This window comes from Mauremys mutica, chromosome 2, assembly GCF_020497125.1.
Source record: "Mauremys mutica isolate MM-2020 ecotype Southern chromosome 2, ASM2049712v1, whole genome shotgun sequence".
NCBI classification, from domain to species: Eukaryota; Metazoa; Chordata; order Testudines; family Geoemydidae; genus Mauremys; species Mauremys mutica.
Window position 1 is genome coordinate 238,620,071 of NC_059073.1, and position 26,519 is coordinate 238,646,589.

The 26,519-nt window shown below is 40.0% G+C and overlaps 1 protein-coding gene across 1 annotated transcript in view; it reads right to left on the reverse strand.

The window, feature by feature from the left end:
- Positions 1-26,519, reverse strand: part of HDAC9 (histone deacetylase 9) — a 659,352-nt gene that overhangs the window by 97,469 nt on the left and 535,364 nt on the right. The window contains exons 23-24 of the mRNA XM_045006744.1: positions 23,141-23,260; positions 22,730-22,827 (exon numbers count right to left, since the gene is read on the reverse strand). Coding sequence (XP_044862679.1) covers positions 22,730-22,827; positions 23,141-23,260 — 218 coding nt within the window. The remainder of the gene's footprint in view (positions 1-22,729; positions 22,828-23,140; positions 23,261-26,519) is intronic.

Sequence of the window (26,519 nt, forward strand, 5' to 3'; positions counted from 1 at the left end):
GTAGCCCTTCTCTGCACCTGTTCCAGTTTCTTGCCTGATGCATTCTAGAATTATATTGCCCTTTTTCGTGGTCACATCACACTGGTGGCTCATAGTCATCCTATGATCAAGCAATACACCTGGGTCTTTCTCTTCCTCCGTTGCTTCCAACTGATACATCCCCAGCTTATAGCAAAAATTATTGGTTTTAGTTCCTAACTGCACGATCTTGCACTTTGTACTATTGAATTTCTTCTGATTTCTATTACTCCAGTTTTCAAGGTTGTCCAAATCTTCTTGTATAATATTCCAGTACTCCTCCATATTGGCAACACCTCCCAGCTTTGTGGCATCTGCAAAATTTATTCACACACTCTCACATTTTGTGCCAAGGTCATTAATGAAACGTTAAATAAGAGTCATTGCTTCCCAGGATACAGGGAAGCAATGGCCTATGTTCTTTGTTCCTAAATGTATACATTTACATTTAGCTGTATTAAAACACATATTGTTTGCTTGAGCCCAGCTTACCAAGAGATACACACTGCTTTGTATCAGAAACCTGTCCTCATTATTATTTACTACTCCCCCAATTTTTGTATCAACTGCAAATTTTATCAGTGATAATTTTATGTTTTCTTTCAGATCATTGATAAAAATGTTAAATAGCATAGTGCCAAGAGCCAATCCCTGCTCGATGATTTCACATTTATAATTAAATTTTGACACCTATCAGTTAGCCAGTTTTTAACCATTTTAATGCATGCCATGTTAATTTTGCATCATTTTAGCTTGTTACTATAAATGTCATGTGGTACCAACTCAAATACATTCCAGAAATCTAAGTATATTACACCAACACTATTGCCTTTGTCAAACAAACTTATAATTTTATCAAAAAAGCTATCAAGTTAGTTTAACAGGATCTATTTTAAATAAACCTATGTTGATTGGCATTAATTTTGTTAACCTTCTTTAATTCTTTACTAACCAATTCCTGTATGAGCTGCTCTTATATCTTGCCTGGGTTCGATGTCTGACTGACAGGCCTATAATGACCAAGGTCATTCAATTTACATTTTTTAAATACTGGCACAACATTAGCTTTCTTCCAGTCTTCTAAAACTTGCCCAGTGTTCCAAGACTTATTGGAAATTGACATTAATGGTCCAGTGAACTCCTCAGCACCTCTTTTAAAATTCTTGAATGGAAATTGTCCAGATATGCTGATTCCAACTAACTTTAGTAGCTGCTGTTTAACTTCATCCCAAGATATTAGTGGAATGGAAAGAGTGTCATCATCATATTATATGACTACATCATCCGGCTTTTTCCAGAACAGAAACATTTATTGAACACTTCTGCTTTTTCTGCATTATTATTGATAATCCTACCATGTGCATCTAGTAATGGAACAATGCCATTGTTAGGATTCTTTTTGTTCATAATATACTGAAAAAAATTACTTCTTATTGTCCTTAAGTACTCTGCAAGCTATAGATTTTTCCTTGTGTCCCTTTGCTTCCCTTATCAATTTTCTGTGATTCCTATCTTCTCATTCATATTCATTACTATAATTATATATAAAATAGCTGTCTTTACTTCCCGCTAAACGAGGTCAGTGTTTCAATCCATACAGCCTTCTTCCTGGATGGGAGATTTTTGGGCATTTAGTAAAGTGTCCTTAAACAATTCCCAATTATCATTCACTTTTTTCTAAGTAAATTCTTCCTCACAGCTGATTCAGCTGATAATTTTTTCCAGCTCTTTGAAATTGACCCTTATAAAGAACCAAGTATACATATTACTGGTCTGGACTTTACTCTGTTTACACATTACAAATGTGATCAAGTCATAAGTCTGTGATCAACTCCTCTTTATCTGTCAAGACAAGATCTAATATAGAATCCTCCTGTGTTGGATGCAACATTTTCTGAGTTAGAGCAACAAGAAATTCCAATTCCTCTTCTTTGCTGTCCTGGGCTCCTAGCACTGTCATATAGGCAATTAAAGAATTGGGATTAAGAAATAATTTATTCAAAAGACAGCACACCATCCTGTTGTTTGCCTGTCCATTGCAGAATGTTCTTTCAATTCTCCTTTGTACAGAATCCACATCAACGATCATCTGTCTTCCTTAAATGGTTGGAGATCTCTGTGGGAAAGCTTGCTTTTCTTACAGGTTGGGTGACAGAATTGCTAGACAGCCAGCTGAGGCAGAAGTAGATGCAGGCTGGAGCAAAGGCTGGCTAGTGTGGAAACAGGCACAGGCTAGAGCGGAAGCAAAGCAAGGGCTGGCTGCCTCAGGAGCAGGATCAATGGCAGTCTATCAGAACTATAGGCAATAGGAGTGTTCCCATCCAGGTAGCGATGTTGAGTAGACTAAATAGACAGCTTCTCTTAGGAGCCTATAGCCTGCCTTGGCTCACTTGTGGATTGACTGAACCCTGGTTGAATAGTGTGGGGCCTGTCACAAGACCAGCAGATAACTGACTCTGATGTCTTATCACACTCTCTGGCTCAGGGAGAACTCATCTGGCTTAAACAGGCTTAGGTTCAGAGATAATTCAACGTTAGGCAGGCTCAGGCTTAGGCTCAGGGTAACTCAGAGATGAGTCATCACATCAGGCCAAACAGCTGTCAGCAGGTGTGTCCCATACATCTCTCCATTCCCTTGGATCAGCTGGATTTTGAGAGATATCTTCCACAGTTTCCATGTTGAGGACCTGGTACTGACTGTAAATTCCTAGCTGTGTAAAATTCCTCCTGGTCCTCCTTCCTCTGGTGGGCACAGCCTGACAATCCTTGTCTATCTCCAGCTCTGTACAATGCCACTTGGCCTCTTGCCTCTCGAGTTTATGAACTGCCAAACCTCCTCTCTGACTTCCTTTCTCTCTGACTCCTTGGTGCCCAGTTCTTTTCTTCCTTGAACTTGGGGTATTGATGTTTCCTGAACCTGGCTATTTAGGAACTTCTCGGATTCTCAGTAGCATTTCTATCTGCCTATACAATCCAAGATTCTTTTCTTCCAGCACAGCCACCAACATTCACTTCAGATACAGGAAGTCCCTTCTGGCTTTAGGCAGGAAAGAAAATATGGCACATCTGCTGAAGGTCACCACCGCTATTCCATTGCTGGCCACTGTGAAATCACAAAGTTAGAGCTGGACCTGGAGGGAAAGTCTCTCATACTTATATCTCCAAACTCCTTCCGAAACTCTCCTGTTAGCTGCTTCTGTTCATGGCTCTTGAGTTTGCCTAGCAAGTGCCTTTTTATACCCAATCTTCCTGCTTAGCTCAGCTCCACCCCACCCCACCCCTCATTACTAGGGAGCAATTAACCACTAAGAGATTTCAATCAGCAGAGCTGATCAAAGGTCTGAGGGTCATGGCGACATGGCCAAAGCCACATGGCCTTTACTAAGACACCAATAAAAAGACCTGTCTCAGCTGCTAACTTAGGGACCCATAGCCCAGCATACAGTCCATACGCAGATAACTAACAAACAGCAAACAAACATCCCACAGATGGACTCAATGCACCACTCCCCAAGTCCTGCTACCTCTAAGCACTGAGTCTGCAGCTATATCCTCCAAACTTCCCTTTTAGGTGCCTCTGTTTGCAGCTCCCAAGTTTGCCTAGCAAATTACTTATTATACTAAATCTCCATGTTTAGCTCAACTCAGCTCCACCCCTCACACCAGGGAGAAATTAATCACTCAGAGACGTCAAACCACAGGGCTGATCAAAGGTCCAACAGCCAGAGCCAAACAGACGTACCAAGACACCAACAAGCAGACCTGTTACTCCATCCTCTCTCAAGGTAGAGGGGGCATTTAGTAGCTGTGAAGCATGCCTGGGGTGAAAAATGGGCAATTCAATTCCTCTTCCCAAATATAAAGTTATCTTTGCTCAAAAGTGAAAGGAAAAGAGGAGGTGAATCCCATCCCTCAGATCAAATTCTTCAACTAGTTCCTGGGTGCCGAAAATAAAGAAATAAATAAAACATTTTCCTGAATGCTAGTAATATCATCTGTCACCTACACAGCTACTAAAAGCTTAGTTTCCTTTCCCTGATTTCTGCATGCATACATTTTCAGTTCAAAAATCATTGGTAAATCTGGGCAAGTAAACTGAATTTCATAGTGATGTAAATAATCAACACCAGGGCACTGGACTGGAAATGGAGTAGTGTTCTTTTAAATTGAGGATCTCTGCCACATAATTTAAGTCTTGTATGCTACATAGAACATAGGGCCATGCCTCAATGGCTGAAGCAACTATTAGATAAAAACTGGATTTACTGCTAATCTCATCTGAATTACTGTACTCTTTTTTTCGGAGGCTCAAGAGAGGACCCCTCACAAATGTAAACCATGGTTCTAAGTTAAAGATAGAAAAACAACATTTCCCATTTGCTAAGATTTTTTTAAGTGTAATAAAAATGGAATCTAATAGGAAGTCTCTTGTAATTTTTAGCTTCTTAAAGAAACTTTGAATTCCTGGATGTTTTCCTGAGTTTCATTACCGTACTATCAATCACTGCAGTTGTACATATGAATTAAATTAAAGAAACTCAGTACATTAAGAGAAAACACTGCAACAAAAAGTACCCCATGCTTTTTCTTAATCCCAATTTTGACCTTGTTAACAAGCAGGTGTGAGTCTTCACACCACCACTAAAAATAATAAAGAAGCATGCTATTCTTTAAACCACACTTGCTACCATTAGTTTTGTGTGATGTTCCCCATTATCCTTTTTTTTCACATTTACTGTAGTCAGGAAAGTAAAAATACAGTTCTTTGATCTCCTACATCACACAAAAGTAAGCTATGAGAATACAGCATGTGCCGTGGTATGAGAAATGTGTCCCAACGGAATTCCAGAGTCCAAAGTATAACCTAGCTAGAATATCCTCTATGCACGTTTTCTGTAGTGAATTACTCCCACTGCTATTACTGAGTACAGCAATGAAATATCACAGCCAAAAAAAGCCACATTTAATACATCAGCTAGATAATTTCCTTACATTATAGTAACTCTTTCATTCTCCCTTAGCAGCACAAATATACTGTTATTTTAAGGTAATTTGGAATTAGAACAACAGCTGAAGCATCTACACTCCAGTTAATTTAACAAATGGAATATTTTATTATGTTTTACACCTACCTAGAGAGGTGAATCAGACTGTGTGTATTAAGTGGTTTTCTGATTCAATTACTACAGGATACACTTTGACAATTGTGTATTTGGAAGGGGCACAATAAATATTAGTAATGCACTTCAAAGATAAAAAGTTCTAAGTAGATATAAAACATAATTAAATATACAAAAATCCTAATTAAGCACTTTACATGTAACATCACTGGCAGGTGTAAAAGAAGAATAATTCCACTGAAGTCAATGAAATTACACTGATTTAAAGGAAGAAGAGAAGCAAACCCTAAATTCAGAAAATGTAGGAAGGGGAACAGGTTGCTACATCAATACATAAAGTGAACATGGAACAAAAGGATTACTACAAATAATCACTTTTAAAACTACTGAAAAGTAGGCCATAAAGACAACAGTAATGTTTTGAGCATAAAGAGTAGTCAGGAAAACTATTTGACCTGCAGGAATCAGCATAGAGTTGATTATACTTCTAATCCTGGCTCGGCCAGTGATTCACTGTGTGGTCTGTTCAGTGCTTTAAACATACACAGTGTTACAGAAAGACTATTTTACTAATATTTTTATTGTACTTTGCTTTTCAAGTTGTAGTCTTAAAAAATGGTTTTTTGACAAAAATTGTTATAGTTGAAAACATGACTTAGTGAAGTGGGAAAATTATCAGAAAAGTGAGAAAATTACCACTTATATAATGAATGCTCTACTCATTTAAAAAAAGTGCTGTAAAGCTTGGAAATTAACAGAATGAACAATGGAATGCTTCATTATCACTCTACCTGACTTCTATCATTCACCCAGCCTTCACTTTGCCCCATAAAATTTGCAAAAATAAATGCAAAGGCAAATTAAATTACTAGTGGATTATAAAATCAAATCTCCTATTCAAAGGATCACTGTCCGATATAGTATAACATTAACACATACTACACAGACACATTCCCTAAAATCACATTAGTTGCTACAAAATACAGTCAATATAGTTAAAAGAGGAGACATGCAAAGTTTACATTCAATTAGACACACGCAACCTCCTCACAAACACATATCATTACAGCAAGCAGATCAGTTATTCCAATTCTATTCATAAAAGTATTCTACTTCACCGGTACATTACAGGACGCGTATGATCAGGCTTCTATCTGATTTTGTTAAGGGATTCAAACTGCATCTTACCTGGGCAAACATGAGTCCAGAATATGTTGGTTTACTGAAGTGGTAGTTTAAACTATCTCTTATATCAAGTATGGGGTCAAAGAGGAAGTCTCTTGCATTTTTTTATTTAGCCACTAAAATGAGAGCAAATAAAATCTGCTATTTAATAAAAAGCATAACATCTGTCCATCTGGAAATATTATCTATTCAAAATTATAACCATTCACTCTATGACACATAGAGCACATTTTCTCATCAATTATACTATTATTGTTGGATTGTACTGAATTAGAAGAGAAATCATTATATGCTGAATATTTTACTGCATTATCACTATATAAAGGGATATTTTGTCAGCTCGCTGCATAGAGTTTTACGTGCAAGTTGCTTATTAATAACAATAAAATCTCCATCAAGATAAAAAAGCTCTCTATAATGCTACCTATGTATTGAACATGCTACATGGTTGTAAGGTATTGATTAGACTCAGACAATGCTGATTATCTTTAAAGCATTATTATTTCAGCAGAGTAAGATGCATTAAAATTATAGAACATCCAAAGGGAAAGGAAAAAACAGGCTTCTTATACATGGGTCATTTGTGGTAAAATATTTTTCAGTTACAAGTAGCATGGCTGCATACAGAATATTTGAGGTATATCACAGAATGGCATAATTCCAAATTACAGTGTCTTGATATAATATTGCTGGAATAACAGAGGATCTATGCAATGTATACATCCCATCTCATCGATGTAACATTAGAACATAAAAAAATTCAATTCTTTCCCCCAATGGAATCTAAAAATGTTGAGAATATTAAAGAACCCAGGAATAACTAAGGGAGACCTTGCAATTCTGAGATCCACAATTTAGTTTGCACCCACAATTTTGTCCTTTCCTGTTTATCGAAAGACAATAATTTTAAGGGGCTTGGACAGTGTGTTATGATGAGATTTACAGTCACCAGCGCACAAGTTATCCTAACAGTAGCCCTGGTGCTCATTTGGCTGGACAGGGAGAATGATCACTGCAATGGGTGATGTGTCTTTGTTAGGCTCCACTAAAAAGACAAAATAGATGCCCTTAAAAGTGACTCTTCAGTCCCTTATAACTTCTTTATTTTTATGTTTCTCCCTTTTTTTTGTTTTTGTTTTTTTTGGTGGGAGGCGGGACAGGGGAGGAGTTTGGATCTGGATCTGAGCTTTGTAGTTTGGACCCCGCCTCCAATTAATATTGCTTTTATAACATGCCAGTGGTGGTAATATAAAATCTGGCTCAAATCTGCCAACAGGATAGACTTTTCTTCTTGAGAGGCCTGATCCTGCAAACGTTTATGCAGATGTGTAATTTTACTGATGCGAGTAGTCTTATTGATTCCAATGAGACTACTTGCACAAATAAAGTTACATACAGCTTAAGTGTTTGCAGGGCCCATTCCAGGCTTCTTAACTGCTGTCTTCCCATTGACCTCAATGGGCTTGGGACTTAGAACACTCTCCCTGCTTTGGTGTGCCAAGATCTGGACACTCATTGATTAGCATGAGTGCAGATCCTTATTTATCCAGCAGCTGCAGCAGCAGCAGAAGCAGCTCTGGGGCTAGGACCATATTCCAAAAGCAATCATCCTTGAAAGAGTAACTCACAGCTAACAGTGCTGAAATGCTGCAGTTGTTTTTGTGAGTTACAGTATTTCACTTTAAAAAGCACAGATGTGCTCTGCATTCACTGTAGGGGTGTTCACAGGATCATTTCTGCTTTTGCAGAACGCCTCTGCATCCCTTCATGCTACCCTGAAGATATCAGGCCAGATATAAGGGAGTTGGTTCTTTAGGGTGTCAGGTCTGCAAACACACCACAGGGGTTTCTTCACTTATTTCCACTTCAAAGAAGCATTAAAAATAATTTCACTTTATGACAGATTTTAACTAGATTTCTTTCCTCTGTGATGATTAATTAGGCATTTGTTATAATTTGCCATCTTTGCAGCCCTAAAAAATAAATGTCCCCTTTCGCAAATCAGGCACAAACAAAATGTTTTGAAAAGTAATCACTTGTTAAAAAAAATGGAAATTGGGCTTCTGTGTTGTTAGGAATGTACACACATAACAGAGTGAAATTTAACACTGGTAAATGATCTAACTACCTCAAAGTGAAGTTTTTGCCTTCCTACAGTGGCCTTTCACCCTGCCCTTTCCTCCAATCTGAAGAGAGCTGATGTTGATGGAACATATAATGGCTCCTTTCCTGTGTAGTAAAGTCAGCAATAAAGCTTAGTAATTAAGGTGACCGGGGAGGCCCAGCCCAGCAGGCTAGTGGTGTGGCGAACACTTTTAGAACTTCAAACAATATCAAAGTCACTGAGAAACGGACCTAGTTCAGGACTGGTTTGAATTAAGCCTCACTTCCACACGCACTTTTCAAATCCAAGCTCAAACAAGAAAGCCAAGGCCTTCTGGATTTCATTAGAGCCAATTATCTTATCTGTTTCATCTCAGGCCTGACCCTAAGGCTGGCAAACAGCTATTCAGTGCGTTTGTGTGGCTGTTTGAGAAAGCCTCCAGCCAGCCAATGGCCTGAGGAACTGCTAATTAAAACACTGTTGCCCCCTGCCTCTAGTGATTAAATATTTTCAAGCTTTTGTAAATAATTTTTCCATTCTTTGCCCCAAGCCTCGGAGGTCCAATACATGCAGTAATTTATTTAGTTTGTCAGAGAATACTGCTGGAAATCTGACTATACTACAAATTTAGGAAACTTTTATACCTCTCAACTTCTGAAAGTGACATTTTATAAATGAGCAATCTATGTATACTGTTTCTGATGTAATTAAGTCCTAATGACCTTATTCTGTTTGAAGTGATATAGTGTATAACAGGGCTTACATTTTGTCGATGATCATCATATTTCCTCAAATGTCAACATGATATCTAGGCTCAGGGGCTTAATGAGATCATACATATCCTACAATAGATACTGAGGTACATATATGGTCTTTAGAATTGTAACTAGAGGGTGGGGTCAGTGTTCCAAGGCCTGGCCTGGGAAAGATTGGATCCCAAGACACCATATTCAAACATAAAAATCTGCCAAGCTAGCCTGAGAATTCCTTATCCATTATTATTATTATTGTTATTACTTGTATTACCATAGCCCCTATGAGCCCTTCTCCTGGACCAGGACCCCATTGTGCTAGGTGATGTACAAACACAGAACAAGACAGTCTCTGCCCCAAAGAGCTTATAATCTAAGTATAAAACAAGAGATAACAGACAGATGCAGACAGATTGGGGAGTAAAAGGAAACAATAGGACAATATTGGTCAGCATGATAGGCAGTGGTATCAGCTTACCTGTGGCATAACCCTGGTCAACTTTTTTTTTTGTAGGCATCATAAGGGAAAGCTTTAAGGAGGACTTTGAAGGAGGATGAGGTGGTTTTGTGGATGTTTACAAGGAACTCCTCCTAAGCGTGAGGGGCTGTGTGGGAGTAGAGAGTCCACATATCCAGACAGTCCTTCAGTGAGAAAGGACTGAAGGACTATCCAGACAGTCTCACTGAAGGACTGTCTGGATATGTGGACTCTCTACTCAGACCCTATGCCACCAGCACTCCCAGCTATCTCCGTGACACCACTGATTTCCTGAGGAAACTACAATGCATTGGTGACCTTCCAGAAAACACCATCCTGGCCACCATGGATGTAGAGGCTCTCTACACAAACATCCCACACACTGATGGAATACAAGCTGTCAGGAACAGTATCCCTGATGATGCCACAGCACAACTGGTTGCTCAGCTCTGTGCCTTTATCCTCACACACAACTATTTCAAATTTAGTGACAATATATATAGCTCCAGATCAGTGGCACCGCTATGGGCACCCGCATGGCCCCACAATATGCCAATATTTTTATGGCTGACCTGGAACAACGCTTCCTCAGCTCCCGTCCACTCACGCCCCTTCTCTACCTACGCTACATTGATGACATCTTCATCATCTGGACCCATGGGAAGGAGACTCTGGAAAAATTCCACCACGATTTCAACAGCTTCCACCCCACCATCAACCTGAGCCTAGACCAATCTACACGGGAGGTCCACTTCCTAGACACTACGGTGCAAATAATTGATGGTCACATTAACACCACCCTATACCGAAAACCTACTGACCGCTATGCCTACCTTCATGCCTCCAGCTTCCATCCCGGGCACACCACAAGATCCATTGTCTACAGCCAAGCACTGAGGTACAACCGCACCTGCTCTAACCCCACAGACAGAGACCAACACCTACAAAATCTCCACCAAGCATTCTCAAAACTACAGTACCCGCACGAGGAAATAAGGAAACAGATCAACAGAGCCAGACGTGTACCCAGGAGCCTCCTACTGCAAGACAAACCCAAGAAAGAAACCAACAGGACTCCACTGGCCATCACATACAGTCCCCAGCTAAAACCCCTCCAGCGCATCATCAGGGATCTACAACCCATCCTGGAAAATGACCCCACACTTTCACAGGCCTTGGGTGGCAGGCCAGTCCTCGCCCACAGACAACCTGCCAACCTGAAGCATATTCTCACCAGTAACTGCACACCGCACCATAGTAACTCTAGCTCAGGAACCAATCCATGCAACAAACCTCGATGCCAACTCTGCCCACATATCTACACCAGCGACACCATCACAGGACCGAACCAGATCAGCCACACCATCACCGGTTCATTCACCTGCACGTCCACCAATATAATATATGCCATCATACCAGCAATGCCCCTCTGCTATGTACATCGGCCAAACTGGACAGTCTCTAAGGAAAAGGATAAATGGACACAAATCAGATATTAGGAATGGCAATATACAAAAACCTGTAGGAGAACACTTCAACCTCCCTGGCCACACAATAGCAGATCTTAAGGTGGCCGTCCTGCAGCAAAAAAACTTCAGGACCAGACTTCAAAGAGAAACTGCTGAGCTCCAGTTCATCTGCAAATTTGACACCATCAGCTCAGGATTAAACAAAGACTATGAATGGCTTGCCAACTACAGAACCAGTTTCTCCTCCCTTGGTTTTCACTCAACTGCTAGAACAGGGCCTCATCCTCCCTGATTGAACTAACCTCGTTATCTCTAGCTTGCTTCTTGCTTGCCTATATAAACCTGCCCCTGGAAATTTCCACTACTTGCATCCGAAGAAGTGGGTATTCACCCACGAAAGCTCATGCTGCAAAACATCTGTTAGTCTATAAGGTGCGACAGGATTCTTTGCTGCTTCTACAGAACCAGACTAACACGGCTACCCCTCTGATACCGAACTAAGGTAGTTCGACTTCAGCTACGCGAAGCGTATCTTAGTTCGACCCCCCACCCTAGTGTAGACCATGCCTTAGAGAAGTTATACAAAAAGAATCTGCAAGGCAGATATAGCCTAGATATAAGGACCTAGAGAGAGGTCAAGTCAAAGAAGACATATTGGTTAGGGGCCTGAATGACAGACAGAATGATGGTGTTATCCACAGTGAGTGAGAAAGGAAGAAATGAGGAAGACTTGGGGGGAATATTAAGAGCTCTGGTTTAGCTATATTAAACTTGAGCTGATGGCTAGATATCCATGAGGAGACGTCAGATAGGCCAAGATTTTAGTTTAGACAGAGGGAGACAGGTCTGGAGTAAAGAGCATACCATAAAAATGGCAGCTGAATTTGTTTGTGGATGTAATTACCCAGAGAGAAAGCCCTGTGGAACCCCCAGTGAAAGATGGAAGAAAGATGAGGAGGATCACCCAAAGAACACACTTGATTAAAAGCAATTAGAGAGGTAGGAAGAGAAAAGAATCACGAAAGTAAAGAGGGGACAAGATTTCAAGAAGTCTGTCAAAGGCAGCTAAAAGATTCCGTTCACCAGAGTGATGAGGGTCGAGAATGGAATTGGAAGAGAAGAACTCCAGATAGAGATCATATGCAGCGCACTCGAATTTATAGATGAAAGAGAGATGGGGCAGTAGTTGGAGGAGCAAGTGGAGTTTAAGGTAGGGGTTTTATGATGGAAGAGGCTAAAGCATACTTGTATTGTGAGGGGAAAGAGACAGAGGAGAATGAGAGGTTAAGGAGAAGAGTAAAGAAGGAGATGAGAGTAGATGTGAGGGAGATCAGATGGGATGAGATGGGGTCAGTGGGGCAACGAGACAGTTTAGAGGAAGCAAGTAGATGAGAAACTTCTGTGTGTGTGACAGGGGAGGTGGGGAGAGTTGTAAGAGCGGAAGGGGAAAAAGAAGACAAGCAGATGCTGTTTCAGAGAATTTAGTGAGTGGTTCCAGTAAAGAAAGAAATGTGAAGGGAAAAGGGTGGAGAGGAGTCTTAGCAAATACATCTCCATTGCTTAAAGGAAAATGCAAATGACTTGTTCTAATCATTTACATAGCTAAATAGTCAATAATATATATTGAAAAAATAAATGTTAAACCAGAGGGCCCGATTCTCCCTTTCACTTCAACTTTTACACTTGCTTTGGATTGGTGTAAATGACTGCATATCTTACTACCATTCTTATTCGGTAACATCTTACACCCGATTGCATGGTGTACATGACAGAGAATCGGCCCAGAATCTCCATTTGTTGAATGGTGTCTCTTTCAATGGCAGCTGGCATTTTGCTGAGCTTCCCTAAGCATGCACCTAATGGTGCAAAGTAGGAGTGAAATAATTGCCTTCCTTGTCAGTTACTGTTAGTCATCAGACAGTATCCCAGCCTTGTAAATTCTCTATTTTTTTTTCAGTTAATTTTTTGTTAGCATTGATTATATGAAAAAAATTATAGCAACAATATTTAAACTGTTGATTTCCAGGGTTATTGGTGGTTGATTAGTTTTTTGTTTCTTATTGAAGAAAAGGCCTCCATTGTCTGATAAATGGATATTGATTGTCATTTGCAAAACTGAATCAGCTTCCCCAGGGAGTTAGTTAGTGGTGGGGGAGGGGTGGGGTGTGCTGGTGCTCCTAAGCCCTAGGGAATCATGATACCTTATCTTGTGAGAATGGAAGGGGAAAGAGATTATCATATTCATGGCCACAGTTCCTTCATCCAGAAACCTCTTGCTGGGTATTTGTGAATAAACCCAAAGAGTTCCTTATCAGCCCAATAACTCAGGATCACTCAGCTAGGAGAGAGAAGTCAGTCAAAGCTAGTAGCATTTACAGTGCTACTGCTGTCTAATGCATTTTCTTTATTGTCATTCTTTTTTGACATGTGTGTATTTTTAAATGTATTGTTAATGTGCCTACAGAGACTAAGATAGGCAAATCATATAAGTTAAATAAATAATTAAAAGGACAGCCAATTATTTCAGCATATGTTGATGCAGGTGAATGCTTGTGCATATTTTTTTAAACTTTGGTTAGTTGAACAGTTGTTTAAACATAGCTAAAATAACCAATTTAAAGCCAGATTCTACCACCTTTACTCTGCAAGTAGTTCCACTGCTTTCACTGACATTAATGAGATTACTTCTGGAGTAAGGTGTTATTCGGTGTGAGTAAAAGTATCAGAACTCAGTCCTTAGAATAGATATGTATAGAATTTACTCTGTAACAATGCCTTCTTATGATACAGCTGATTGATTCAGTCTATGCCCTGATCCTCATGTGTGTAAAATTCTGCAGGTGTGTGGATAAAACAGAGGCCCAAGTTTGCATCATCAAAAATTGAAGATGGTAGCTTGCTGTCTGAGCATTCTTTTATTACTATATGTAAAAAAAACCCCAATTAAACTTTAAGACCTCATTCTAATATGCTACTTCACGCTGAGGAGCATCTTACTGTAAAAATAGTTCTATTCACTTCAATGGGGCTGTTTGTGGATTAAAGCAGTATTACCAATTTCAATAATCATGAGCCATGTGCCCCAAAAAACATGAGACTTAAAACAAAATGGGGTTCTCTTTTTTGTGGTGTGTTTATGAGCCCTTAGGGATCATGTTTTCAAGATTTTCTGCACAACCATATGGGCTACAAATTTATGTTAAAAAAATAAAATAAAAGCTGAAATTCTCACAATCACAGGATTCCAGGGGCTGGGGCTTTTAATAAAAACAGAATATATCATGGGACTCAGGATAAAAAATCACAAAAATTGGAAACAATGAATCAATTTCTTCTCAGCATAAGACAGCATTTTAGAATATGGCCCTTAGAGATTTATTCTTCCTTGGAATTACTGGACAGGCATTGTTCGTAGTGACCTGAGGAAGAGTTCTGTGGCGCTCTAAAGCTTTCTCTTTCACCAAACAGTTGGTCCAATAAAAGGTATTACCTCACTCACCTTGCCTTTTTCACGTATAGGTACTGAGTAGAATATCTTTTGTATGAAAAAGGATGGAATTATGGCAGGGTTTCTAAAAAGGGGTCGCCGCTTGTGTAGGGAAAGCCCCTGGTGGGCTGGGCCGGTGTGTTTACCTGCCCCGTCCGCAGGTCCGGCTGATTGTGGGTCCCACTGGCTGTGGATCGCTGCTCCGGGCCAATGGGAGCTACCGGAAGCGGAGGCATGATCGGTTGGACCTGTGGGCGGGGCAGGTAAACACACCGGCCCAGCTCGCCGGGGCTTTTCCTACACAAGTGGCGACCCCTGTTTGAGAAACCCTGAATTATGGTATGAACAATCCGTGACACCACCACTCAATTCCTCTAGGATTAAAAAATACAACCCCAAGATGTTTGTGCCACTCAAGCATTAGTACACCTATGTGCACATAGGAGTACACACACACACACACACACCACAGATGTACACACACTGACATACACACTGATACAGGTGCTTGCACACACTTCTATGCAATCCAAATCATGTTTTAATGGAGGCAAATACAAATTCCACTTCTTTTTTCTTCTTGAAGTATTAAAAAAAATGGTGATCTCATTAGCTAAACTAACTAAAGCAAATATGAAAAAGAACTATGTAACTGAAAGGCTTCTGTTGCTGCTGTTCTTGAAATAACACTTCTGTCTGGTTCTGGATAATGGGCTTTTAATAAAAATGTCCACCAAAGGAAAACAATTAAACAATACATAAAGCACTAGGGTGCAATCTAGTGGTTCTGTTACAGTCTGGAGCTCTGGAGCTGTTCCAGAGGTGAACATGTGTGTATATTTATTTATTTATTTATTTATTTACAGGCTATAGTATAGTTATCATCAATTATTATAAAGAAACACAATTTTAAATTAGGGCTGAACAATTACACAATAAGCCAGTCTTGGTGCAGGACTTTACATTCAGACCTGAGGTTTTGCCTGACCTAAATACCACAGATATTTTGACGATCAAGGAGAATCCTCTAATACCACTTTTTCTATTTAATTTCTTTAAGGACATATCAGGTGATATTTCTTACCTCTTCACCAGAGTATTCAAAACATTGGCAAATTCATTCACCATACATCCCTATTCTTTCATCTTTTTGGCTTGACAGAATTTGGAAAATACTAATAGTGCTAAAAAAGCTCAGGTACATTCCTGCACTTTGAAAACCATGGACATACATGGCTTAGGGTTTTAATCAAATAGTTTTTTACCTGAACCCCATAAACTTGACACATGCCATATTTTATTATCCTTTCTCCCCTACCCCCTAGTAGGCCATGTTAATAAAAGAAAGTGTGCAACTGCAGGAAAGTAAGCCGACACTAATTAATTTATATAATTAAAGGTTTCATTTCTGTAGTTCCAGTAAGTTACAGGAGCTTCATCGGCAATTTTAAAAAGCTAGTGCAGTTAGAGAGACAAGAAGATTTAGAGTGTTTTGGTGAGAAGTTGGGATTTCCAAATAAAAATACACAAGGAGGAAGAACAAGAGGTCACAGGATATAAGCACTGTTGCCACTTTTAGTTTTATGGTAAACTTGGAAGTACAACAAAATGATGAGAGGCCATTTTTGCACTGTTTCAAATGACTCCCTTCTCCTTTCCTTATCCAGAGCAGAAAAAAAAAATCCCTCTTCCTACCCACCAATGCAAATCTAGTGAAATGGCACTGGTCAGTCTGAAGTTCTTCTGATCCAGAGGAAATATCAGAAAACAAAGAAACCAGCACAGCTCCAAAATTTACCACTCACACTTTCAAAAAAGTTACTAGAAAATATCAATTCTCATTCAGGACAACTGAAAAGACCCCATTAGAAGCTAATACATTAAGCTGTTTTGAGAGAGATCATTCCAAACAAACATTTACATAGCAAAACAGCTATGCGTTTTAAAACTTTCTCTTTCGTAGATGCTTTGTCCAGTTACCTTTAAATTTTCCCCAAAATATTTTCTCTGGCAGAAGAACACACATGAGAAATTTCAGTTGAAACAGTTTTATTTTGATAACTATAAGAGAAGGGGGACAAAATTAGAGATGCAATGGAAAATTAGTTGCCACTTTTAACTTCTGAATCACAGCTGAAGTGCCAGAATACTGTACCTAACAACACACATTGCTTATGTGGCTATTTTCCCTTTGCACAAATTCATCTGCAAAACTCACTCCTGCAATGCCTTAGTATGATGATCCAGAAAGTAAGTAAATTACATATTTTTAGCCTGAACAGAGGTGCGAATACTCTGACTGTAGAGTTATTTGTGACACCTCTGTACTGTCTTTCTAATTTAGGGTTACATTGTGCAATTTACACACAAACCAGTATACGCATCGCATCTATTTATACTGTAAACGATTCAGGATTGAGACTATCTCGTACCATGTGCCTGGCACAATGGGGCTCTGATCTCAGCAGTACATACAACAACACTGATTAAAGGATATATAGTAATAATTTTCAGAAGAGGAATTTTCCTCTACAGGGGGATATCCATAGTGGAATTGATTACATGTAGTCACCATACCAATGTCCTAATAGTTCACTTTATTACTATGCTTCTAAAAATAGCTAGGGAAAACACTATCTGTTGTCTCATATTTTATTTTATTATTTTATCAGAAAAATACTCATTCTCAGCTAGCGATTTAAGCAGCATTGTAGAATGGACATACTACAGTACTTATTAAATAGTACCATAATAATATTGAAAATATTATAAAACCATTATATAAATCAATAGTACGCCATCATGTGGCATGTTATGTTCACTTCTGATCTCAAAGATGACATTGCAGAAAGAGAAGGGCTTCAGAGATGGGTGACGGGTTTTAGCTATATGGGTAATTTGAAGAGTCTGTATTATTTCATTACTGGGGTTAAAAAAAAGTCTGGCATCAGGTGCTAAATTTCTTGAAAGACCCATTATTTAATTAATTTTAAATATCAAACTAATTAATGGATTTACTTGTAAATTCTCAGAAAATTCAGTCTATTCTCAAAGAATAAGTGCTGCATTTTTAGGGGAAAATGCTATATTTCTCCTATCTAACAAAGAGGAGGGTGCCTGCTTTAAGTGCAAAACTCAGCTCAACCTTAAATCTGAAGCCACAAATGGCATCTCCGTAATACCCAGCTATGTGCTGGTCAGCCAAAAGGTCTGAAAAAGGTAGTGAAAGTACAAATATATGTACTTCATACTGACCAATAACTTAGAGCAACATTTCCCAAACATGAAAGCTGAACCTCACTCCACATATAGGAAAATGAAACCAATCACTTCAATCCTTCTAGGTTAGTAGGGTAACATGGAGGAAACTAGCATTGCCACTATTCCTCACTCTGTACTTTTGGAAATCGCTGTCTTAATGAGATTCTCTTCTTCCCATGAGTGAAATATCCGGAGAACTCTAGGGATAACAAAATTATTGATATTATTTAACACATGGGGCACATACTTTTAGGCAGTTTTGGAAAAATGAGGCACCCATGAAGTAAGAAACTACACGTATGAACGGATACAAACATCTAAGTACTATTTTAATAAACAATTAGCCAATTTGCATGTACAACTGAATAAATGAGAAAGAATGTTAGGCCTCATATTTATCAAAATCTGTCCCTCAATATTATTAACAGTTGCGTTTTAGTGGAGCCAAAACTAGCAAGCATAAAATAAAAACTACTTGGCGGAATGAAAACTCTGAATTACTTTCAATATCAACTTTCCTACTTGTGTTCTAGAAAGCTTTTTCCTTCTGTCTTTTAGCATCGAGCTAAATTTTCCACTTATCTCTTTGTGGTCAACAAACCAAGCACTTCAGTATGTGTTAAACTTAACATGAATAACCATACAAGCAACAGTCTTAGCAGAAACACAAAAAGAAACTAAAGGAAAAATATTTTCTTTTACACACTAGAGTATTACATTTTCAAGCTGGCTGCATACATTTAAAACTTTTGTTTGCATTGAAAAAAATATGTGATCTGAACTCTATCTATGCTGAAATGTGTTTTTGTTTTGTTTTGCACATAAATGAGTATCTGTCAGTTTAAAGAAGTGATAAAACAGCATGAAACCAACATGGCAGCCACAAGCCAGCATGGTGGTTTTTCAGAGAGTTCATAGCACTCCCATGGGAGCCACTCATCCAGCACACGTTTAAAGTGACTGCTCTGTACCAGGCTTCTAGCTCATCTGCAACTGGGTTCATAGGTTCTTATAAGTGGAAGGTGGTTTGTTTTCATTTCTTCTGCAAATACTAATAGGATTTTCCTAGGCTGCTTTAGAGGAAAGAGATTGAGATTTACTCTAGTTCAGCACAAACAAAACATATTAATTGGATTCATCTGGTGATAGATCAGCATATAAGATGAGATATGCATTTGTGGGTGGGTGTGAGTGTGAGTTCCTAAGAACAGATACCTACATAAAGCATTACACTCATGGCATTGAAAGTATCACTGAAGCCCAAATACCTGATTATAAACAAAAATCTAATAGAGGAAAAAAAGCTGGTGTCTGTTTCTATGGCCATTATTGTTTAGAAGGGCCTCTGTTGTGGTCAATCAAGCAATTAGTGGTCAATCAAGCAATAATGGACACCCTACGCCATAGTTGCCAACATTTCAAAAAATGTGCCTAGGGCAATTCTGGGAAGAAGCCAGAGCTCTGAGGGCTCTTTGTATTATCGTTATTGGAAGGGGATTTGCTTCTACCCTGTCACTGCCTTCATTCTGTTGGGTGGCACCATCTTGGTCCTCTGTGTTGCTCATATACCTCTTTTTTTTTTTCATTTGTCAACATCAGACCAGCTGAAAGCTGATGCCCTTTCTAGGTCCTCTTGGTCCTGGCTTTGGCCCTGTCTGTCTGGGTGTGCCAGCTGACTGCTGCTACTCCGACATTGCTTTGGTTTAATCTCTATCAATATCCTGAGTCTGTTGCTACTTCGTACAACCTGTCCCATTGTAGCTTGAATAGTTGCCTTTTCCCATTGCTTTTGGACTATATGACAGTTGGACTCAGACCTGCTCACTAGTGTGTAACAGCCTCAGGTCCTCGGCTTGGTTGTAGTGGACTACCCGCTTAACTTGGCATTCTCTTAACTGCTTCTGTTCACCTGTTCTGCACTAGTGGTTGGTATTGTTTTGATTCTTTCCCTGAGCATTTAGCTGCCCTTGCTATTTGGAGGCATTTCTCTAGGGATTTCTCTGTTTCTCTCAACAATCATTTCTGTAAGCTGAGAACTTGTCTTTAATTAGGGACTGTTTAATGTCACCAATGTGGATGTAACCTAAGAATGTATCCCCTCTTCTGCTTCGTGGTTTCAGGTAAAAAAAATCAGAATCTTTCTACATTCCGATCCTGTTTGGGTCACAGCACTCATCAAACACCTTTATCAGCTGTTCCAGTGTTTCAGGCATTATTCCAGGCAAAAATATCTTCGTGAAAACCTGGGACGCTGGGGACAGGCATTTGGGAAGAGTGGTGAATTGCTAATGAGTCTGGTTTACAATGAACCCAAGAAATCTTCTGTGGCCACAGAAGATAGAAATATAAAAGTAAGCATCCTTCAAGTCAAGGGCGGATCCAGGGACGGAATGACGGAGGCCAGGAAGACCATGCAGAACCTCATTTTCTGAGATATCTGTTGAGGCAATGCAGGTCCAGGATGGGATGAAGGCCCCATTAGCTTTGGGATTAGGAAATAATGGAGTAAAACACCTTCCCTCTCAAGTTTTGAGGTATCTCCTCCACGGCCCCTATCCATAGGAGGGTCTGCACCTCCTGGGCAAGGAGTTGCTCAGGAGAAGGGTCCATGAAGAGCGACGGGAATGGAGTGGGAGGGAGGGGTGCATAAAAATTGCATAGCATAACAAATCGCCACAGTATTTAGCATCCAGTGGTTCAATGTTATGCAGGACTATGCTGGGCTGAAGTGGGACAGTCAATCCAAAAATAAAGGGGAGGAAGGATCTGAAGCAGGAACCCTGGGGCACACCTTCTAAAGGCCTGCTTGGGCCCACCAGAGTACCTATGTGACCCTGACTGGGAGGTTGAGGTGGACAGAAGGGGTTGATTGCACTTGTAACCTCTCTCTTTTCTTTCATAGGGGTCCTGTCTTGGAGGTGGAGCTGAGAAGTATGGTGGCTGTTGGGGCCTGAAGTCCTTCCTCAAATCAGATGGAGCACACTGGACTCAACAATCTCAGCAGAGTCGATGGTGCCACCATGGGACCGGGGATGGAGGAATGGCCCAACGTGTGTCACACTCCACCACCTTCCCCTTGCTTGCCTTTCTTTGGCACCAGCGGGTTCCCTCTGTTGGTGCGCTGCTTTTTGTGCTTCTTCCTTGGCACCAGGAATGGAGAGCAGTTCTGGGATGCGCACAGTGGTGGAAGAGCACTTTGCACTGAGGCTGATGTGCTCAGTGCTGAATCCGAGGGGCTTAGTTCTGGAGCTGGTCTAAGAGCTGCTTCCATTAGGATAGTCTTAAGTCTGATCACTCTGGCCTTCTTTGTGCAAGGTTTAAAGTCCCAACAAATTTGGCAGCCATCTTACATGTGAGATTCTCCCAGACACTTCAGACAACTGGAGTGTTGGTCGCTCATGGGCATAAAAGGCACAAGAAATAAGGGGAGGGGATACAACTATCCACACTAAAAGTATTTCCAATATCTACACTAAAACTAAACTATGAAACAGGGAGTCAAATTTTGGGGCCTACCACCTTGATAATGTCCCTTGAAGTAACTGGCTGTTTGGTTAGACTGTTTTAAATAAGGCAAATGGTGTAAGTAAAATTAAAACCCATTTCACAAAAACAAATTGTGATTTTCTTAGCTATTTCTATGTTTGGGGTTTAGGCTTTGAATTTAGTTGTGTGATGTCTAAATACAAAACCTTCTCGGATACTGTACATACCACTTCACGGACCACCCAAGAATGTTACAGGAAAAAAAGTTTTATGTGTTTGTGGTATATTTGCTTTACAGTACAGGTTTAGAGGTATATATTTTAGATAAATCATTTCAAATTATAAGTCTTGACAGGGTCAGAGGTACAAGTTAGTGGTCTCACTGCCATTTTTGAACTGCAGCCATTACAAATTGAAGCCTGGTATTTCCCAGCAGTTACAGTTTGCCCAGTCTTGACTGGCTATTGTTCACCAAGCCCTTCCACAGCAAGAAGACAAAATGCATTCTGCTTTACTGTGAAAGGAAATGATATCTGAAATGTAGGGCTGCTGAAAGTGAGTACAGTAGGGCATGTTTTAAATAGGTTCTTCCTCCTCTGGCCCCATGAAAACAGATTATCAAAAGCCAGTGCTTCATGGCTGAAAGAGTGATCCATTTAGAATGAGATATTTCACTGATTTGATGTTTCACAATTACTTATTTTAAAGCAAATAACACCTTATTGTATTGCACAGAAGATACCATTCTTGGCCAAATCCATGAACTTTAGTGGGAGTTTTACCTGAGTAAGGAGTGAAGAATTTGGCCCAGATTATATTTTACTTGGTATTTTCTATACTTCTATACCATTACAATTAGGTTAAAACTAAGTATTTTTCTCATGCCGGGTAACATTGTTTAAATTTAACTTTAATAGTGGTAGATGTGAGGAGGTAGATGTAAAGTTGGTTTACTGTTATCATATAATAATGATGTTTATCAGTGACTGATTAAATCATCAAACATTTTCTTGTATATTTTGAGCTGATGGCCAGAACAAGTAAATAACTTGTTTATTAAATAACCTATAACATTTCCGAGAATCATGAATTTTATAAAAAGTCAAGTTTTATATATTTTGTAGTATATTTGCTATATAGTGCAGGTATAAAGTTGCATATTCTAGATATAACTTTTCAAATTCCAAGTCTTGACAGAGGTCAGAGGTAAAAGTTAGTGGTCTTGTTGCCATTTTACTTAAACAGTTATTTTAAGCTAGTTCCACCCTGGGTCGTTTTTTACGTCTTTCAGGATTACTATAGTTGTTACTTGTGTGAGCTTTCATTCTACTGCCAGTTTTGGCACTTTTAGAAGGAAACAAGTACCAACCTGAATGCTGTTAGGTACTCTACATCTCCCATGGGGGGATCCAAGCCACCTGTCCAAGCAATATTTACATTATATCCTTTGCCAAGGCCTCTTCCAACCTGAAAAGACAGGGGAAAGTGCCAAAGGAGGAGGGGAGCAGGAAAAGGGGAGACGAAAAAAATAAGAAAACATACAAATGTGTGCTTTTGAAACAAACATCAAACACCATGTCAAATCAGCCCAGTCTTGTTTGACAAGGACTGTTCTGGGTTATACACTTGTTCTCCACTGGTCCTCCAGTCCCTATGGACAATTTGGTAATCTGGTGTAATTTAAAGCACCAGCAAAGGACGAGAAAATTAGGGGTAATCATGCAAAGCAATTACCTGAAAGATGCAAATAAAAATGGGTCTCTAAAGAAATAAACCTAACCTCATTTGGGGCTCCACTGCCAGGGAAGAAGTTGCCTTCATCATAGCGATGGAGGGAAACATACAGGATGCTGGGGTCAGCATAAAAAGCCTGCTGTGTACCATTGCCATGGTGAACATCCTAAAGGGGAAATTAAATAGATGACAAATGCAATAATGTCCAATTCGATGAGTAGAGATAAGTTCTCTCTCTCTCTGTCTCTGTCTCTTCCCCTCCCTCCTCTTTTCTCTTTCCCACTCCCTCCACCACCCCTATACTTCCTGAACTTTCAGGCAAATTACTCTTTAATGCACTCATTTTTTAAACTGGCTTCTAAAAATCAGGAAACCACAGTGAGCGTGCCCTGGAGACTCCAGATGAGCAGTCATTGAGAAATCCCAGTCCTTTTGTACAATTAGATATTTATACACCGGCTCTTTGTACTCCTTGCCTCAGTGATGGAATCTAGCATCCTGTTTTATGGAGGAATTTTATGACTTATTAACTGCCAACAGTTCATAACCCCTCAGGCTTAATTAACTAGCCTCACTGGCCTCTGAAGAAAGACTAATGTTTAAACTACAAACTAGTATTTTGCAGAAGGATCTATGGTTTACAGAGCATTTTCGCAATTCTTGACAGAACACTAACCATAAGTGTGTTCATTGATTTGCCAAGTTCCACTACTGAGGTCAAAGGCTTTGCGACCAGCTGAGTAAATTGGCTCTCTTGAAACATTCAGTTCAGTTAGCAGTCCCTCAGCAGTTAGATCCACATCAAAAGATGCCAGATGCAGAAGGACTTCATACTTCATTTTTGCAAAATCATGACGGCAACAGTCAAAGACAAAGCAGTATGATCTCATTAGCTATTAAATCATCTGGCAGAGAAGAGCCAATAGTATGGTGCCTTCCACAACCAGGGAATGACCATAGCCAATTTGCATATTTCAAACATTATATAACAGCCCAAACACCAGTGCACAGGAAATCTCTTTCTTTAAATAAAATATTTAAAAAATATTTAGAGAATGAGCATGTGATAATGGATAATGGTTTAAACTTTTTAAATTTATTTTTTGTTTCTTCACAATTGTCTCATTGTACAATATATGGTTAGATATATACGGGGTTTTATAAGCGAAAAGGGAAAACCCAGGTGCACTTGGTGGAGGAAAACTGAAGTGGTTTTTTTTTCTAATCTTCCACATTGAAGCTTATAAGAGGCTGAAAGATTTTAGATGTTGATTCTACTTCTTTACTCCATCTGAGTAAAAATATAGATTTCAAGAAGCTATTCCGCAAGGAGAGTAAACAAAATATTTTGAAAAGCAACCCTAATGCCTTGACTGCATTTTCATTACAAGCGAGTGTCCTTGGGTCTGGGCTGATATATAGTCTTCAAAAATATTTTATTCAAAAACTCTCAACAAAATTGCCATCTGTTCATCATTCATCTATTCACTGTGATCTCTAGGCACCAGATACAAATGAAAGGAACAGAAAAATAAATTCTATAAAGGCCTGTGCTCTCCACTCCTAAATTGGCTTCTACTGTGGTAGGTTTTGATTTTTTTAATCTAGTCTTGCTCTTACGCTACAATTTTTAAATTATAGGAATTAAAATAGACACTTGGGACTTTTATATGCTTCTTGATCTTCTATACTGCAAAAATAATTTTCTATTGTAAACTTAAATTTTGCCAATGAAAATAGTCCAGAAATGCCATTGAGTAGACAAAGATACCTGCATGGTGAGGATAGTGTATTCTACTATTGATCAGTTATAATTTTTGTGCATGGGCTCGGTTCTGAGCCTATCCTTCTTGGATGAAATGTATGACTTATTCAGAAACTATGGATCAATCAAAAAATGGAGATTTATTCATCGGAAGGAATGAAAAAAGGAAAGCAGAAAGGGAGGTTTTTTTTCTGTGGTGTAGATGTAAAAAAGAAGAGGAAAGTTTCAAAATGAAAAACAGAGAAGTTAAAGTTATATATACAAACATTTCTGAACATTAAGGAATGCACTGGACTGAATTTAATTAATTAATTATTAATTAATTATTATTATTATTAGCATTTTTATTGCAGTAGCACCACTAGGTCTCAGTCAGATTAGGGCCCCATTCTGCTAGCCACTATAAACATATAGCCCTGAAGGTCAATTAGAAATCTCAGGGTACATCTACACTTGAAATGCTACAGCGGCACAGCTGCAGCACTGCAACTGTACTGCTGTAAGTATAGACACTCACTGCATCGACAGAGGGATTCTCCCATTGCTGTAGTTAATTAATCTCCTCAAGAGGTGGTAGCTAAACTGATGGAAGAATTTTTCCATAGACATAGCACTGTGTATAGTGAGGATTAGCTCAGCAGAGTAGCATTTTTCAAGGATGTTGATTTTTCACACCCCTAACATCTACGATTCTATGTTATCTTTCAGGTGAGACCATTTAGGCCAGTTCTCTTTTGATCTGAATGGACATTAGAGCTCTCATAGGTAATTAGTTACATTTGGATTGTGGCTTTGCCTCTATGTTCATAGAAGGAGCAACAGGTCGCAGGGCCGCCCAGAGGATTCCGGGGGCCTGGGGTCTTCGGCAGCAGGGGGCCCTTCCGTTCCAGGACCTGCCGCTGAAGTGCCCTGAAGACCCGCGGCGGAGGCCCCCCCGCCGCTGAATTACCGCCAAAGCGGGACCCGCCACCGAAGTGCAGCCCGGTCTTCGGCGGTAATTCAGCGGCGGGGGGCCCCCACCGCGGGTCTTTGGGGCACTTCGGTGGCGGGTCCCGGAATGGAAGGGCCCCCCGCCGCTGAATTACTGCCGAAGACCGAGCTGAACTTCGGCGGCGGGTCCCGCTTCAGTGGTAATTCACTGGCGGGGGGTCCTTCCGCCCCAGAGTGGAAGGACCCCAGCTGGCGAAGACCGGGAGCAGAAGAAGCTCCTGGGCTTGGCCCCACAAGAGTTTTCCAGGCCCCCCGGAGCAAGTGAAGGACCCCGCTCCAGGGGCCCCGAAAAACTCTCGTGGGGGCCCCTGTGGGGCCCGGGGCCTGGGGCAAATTGCCCCTCTTGCCCCCCCATCTGGGCAGCCCTGACAGGTCGTTGCATTGACCCTCGAGGAGATCAGAGACCAGACTGTGACTGTTCCAGGGGTGAAGTCATCTGTGCCAGCCCTCCGTACCAGCTCAGCTCAACATGTTTGTGGAGGAGAGCCAGAGTGGAGCTGAGCGTTACTTGCTATTCAAAATTCAAGCTGTGTTTCTTAGTGGAGACTGGTCAAATAGGCTTCATGTTTATAATTCTCTTCCTGGACTGGATGACTGTATCACATAAGCAGATATCCACTGCAAACATCCACAGAATCTAAACTTTGCATAGATTTGCTAGGAGTTTATA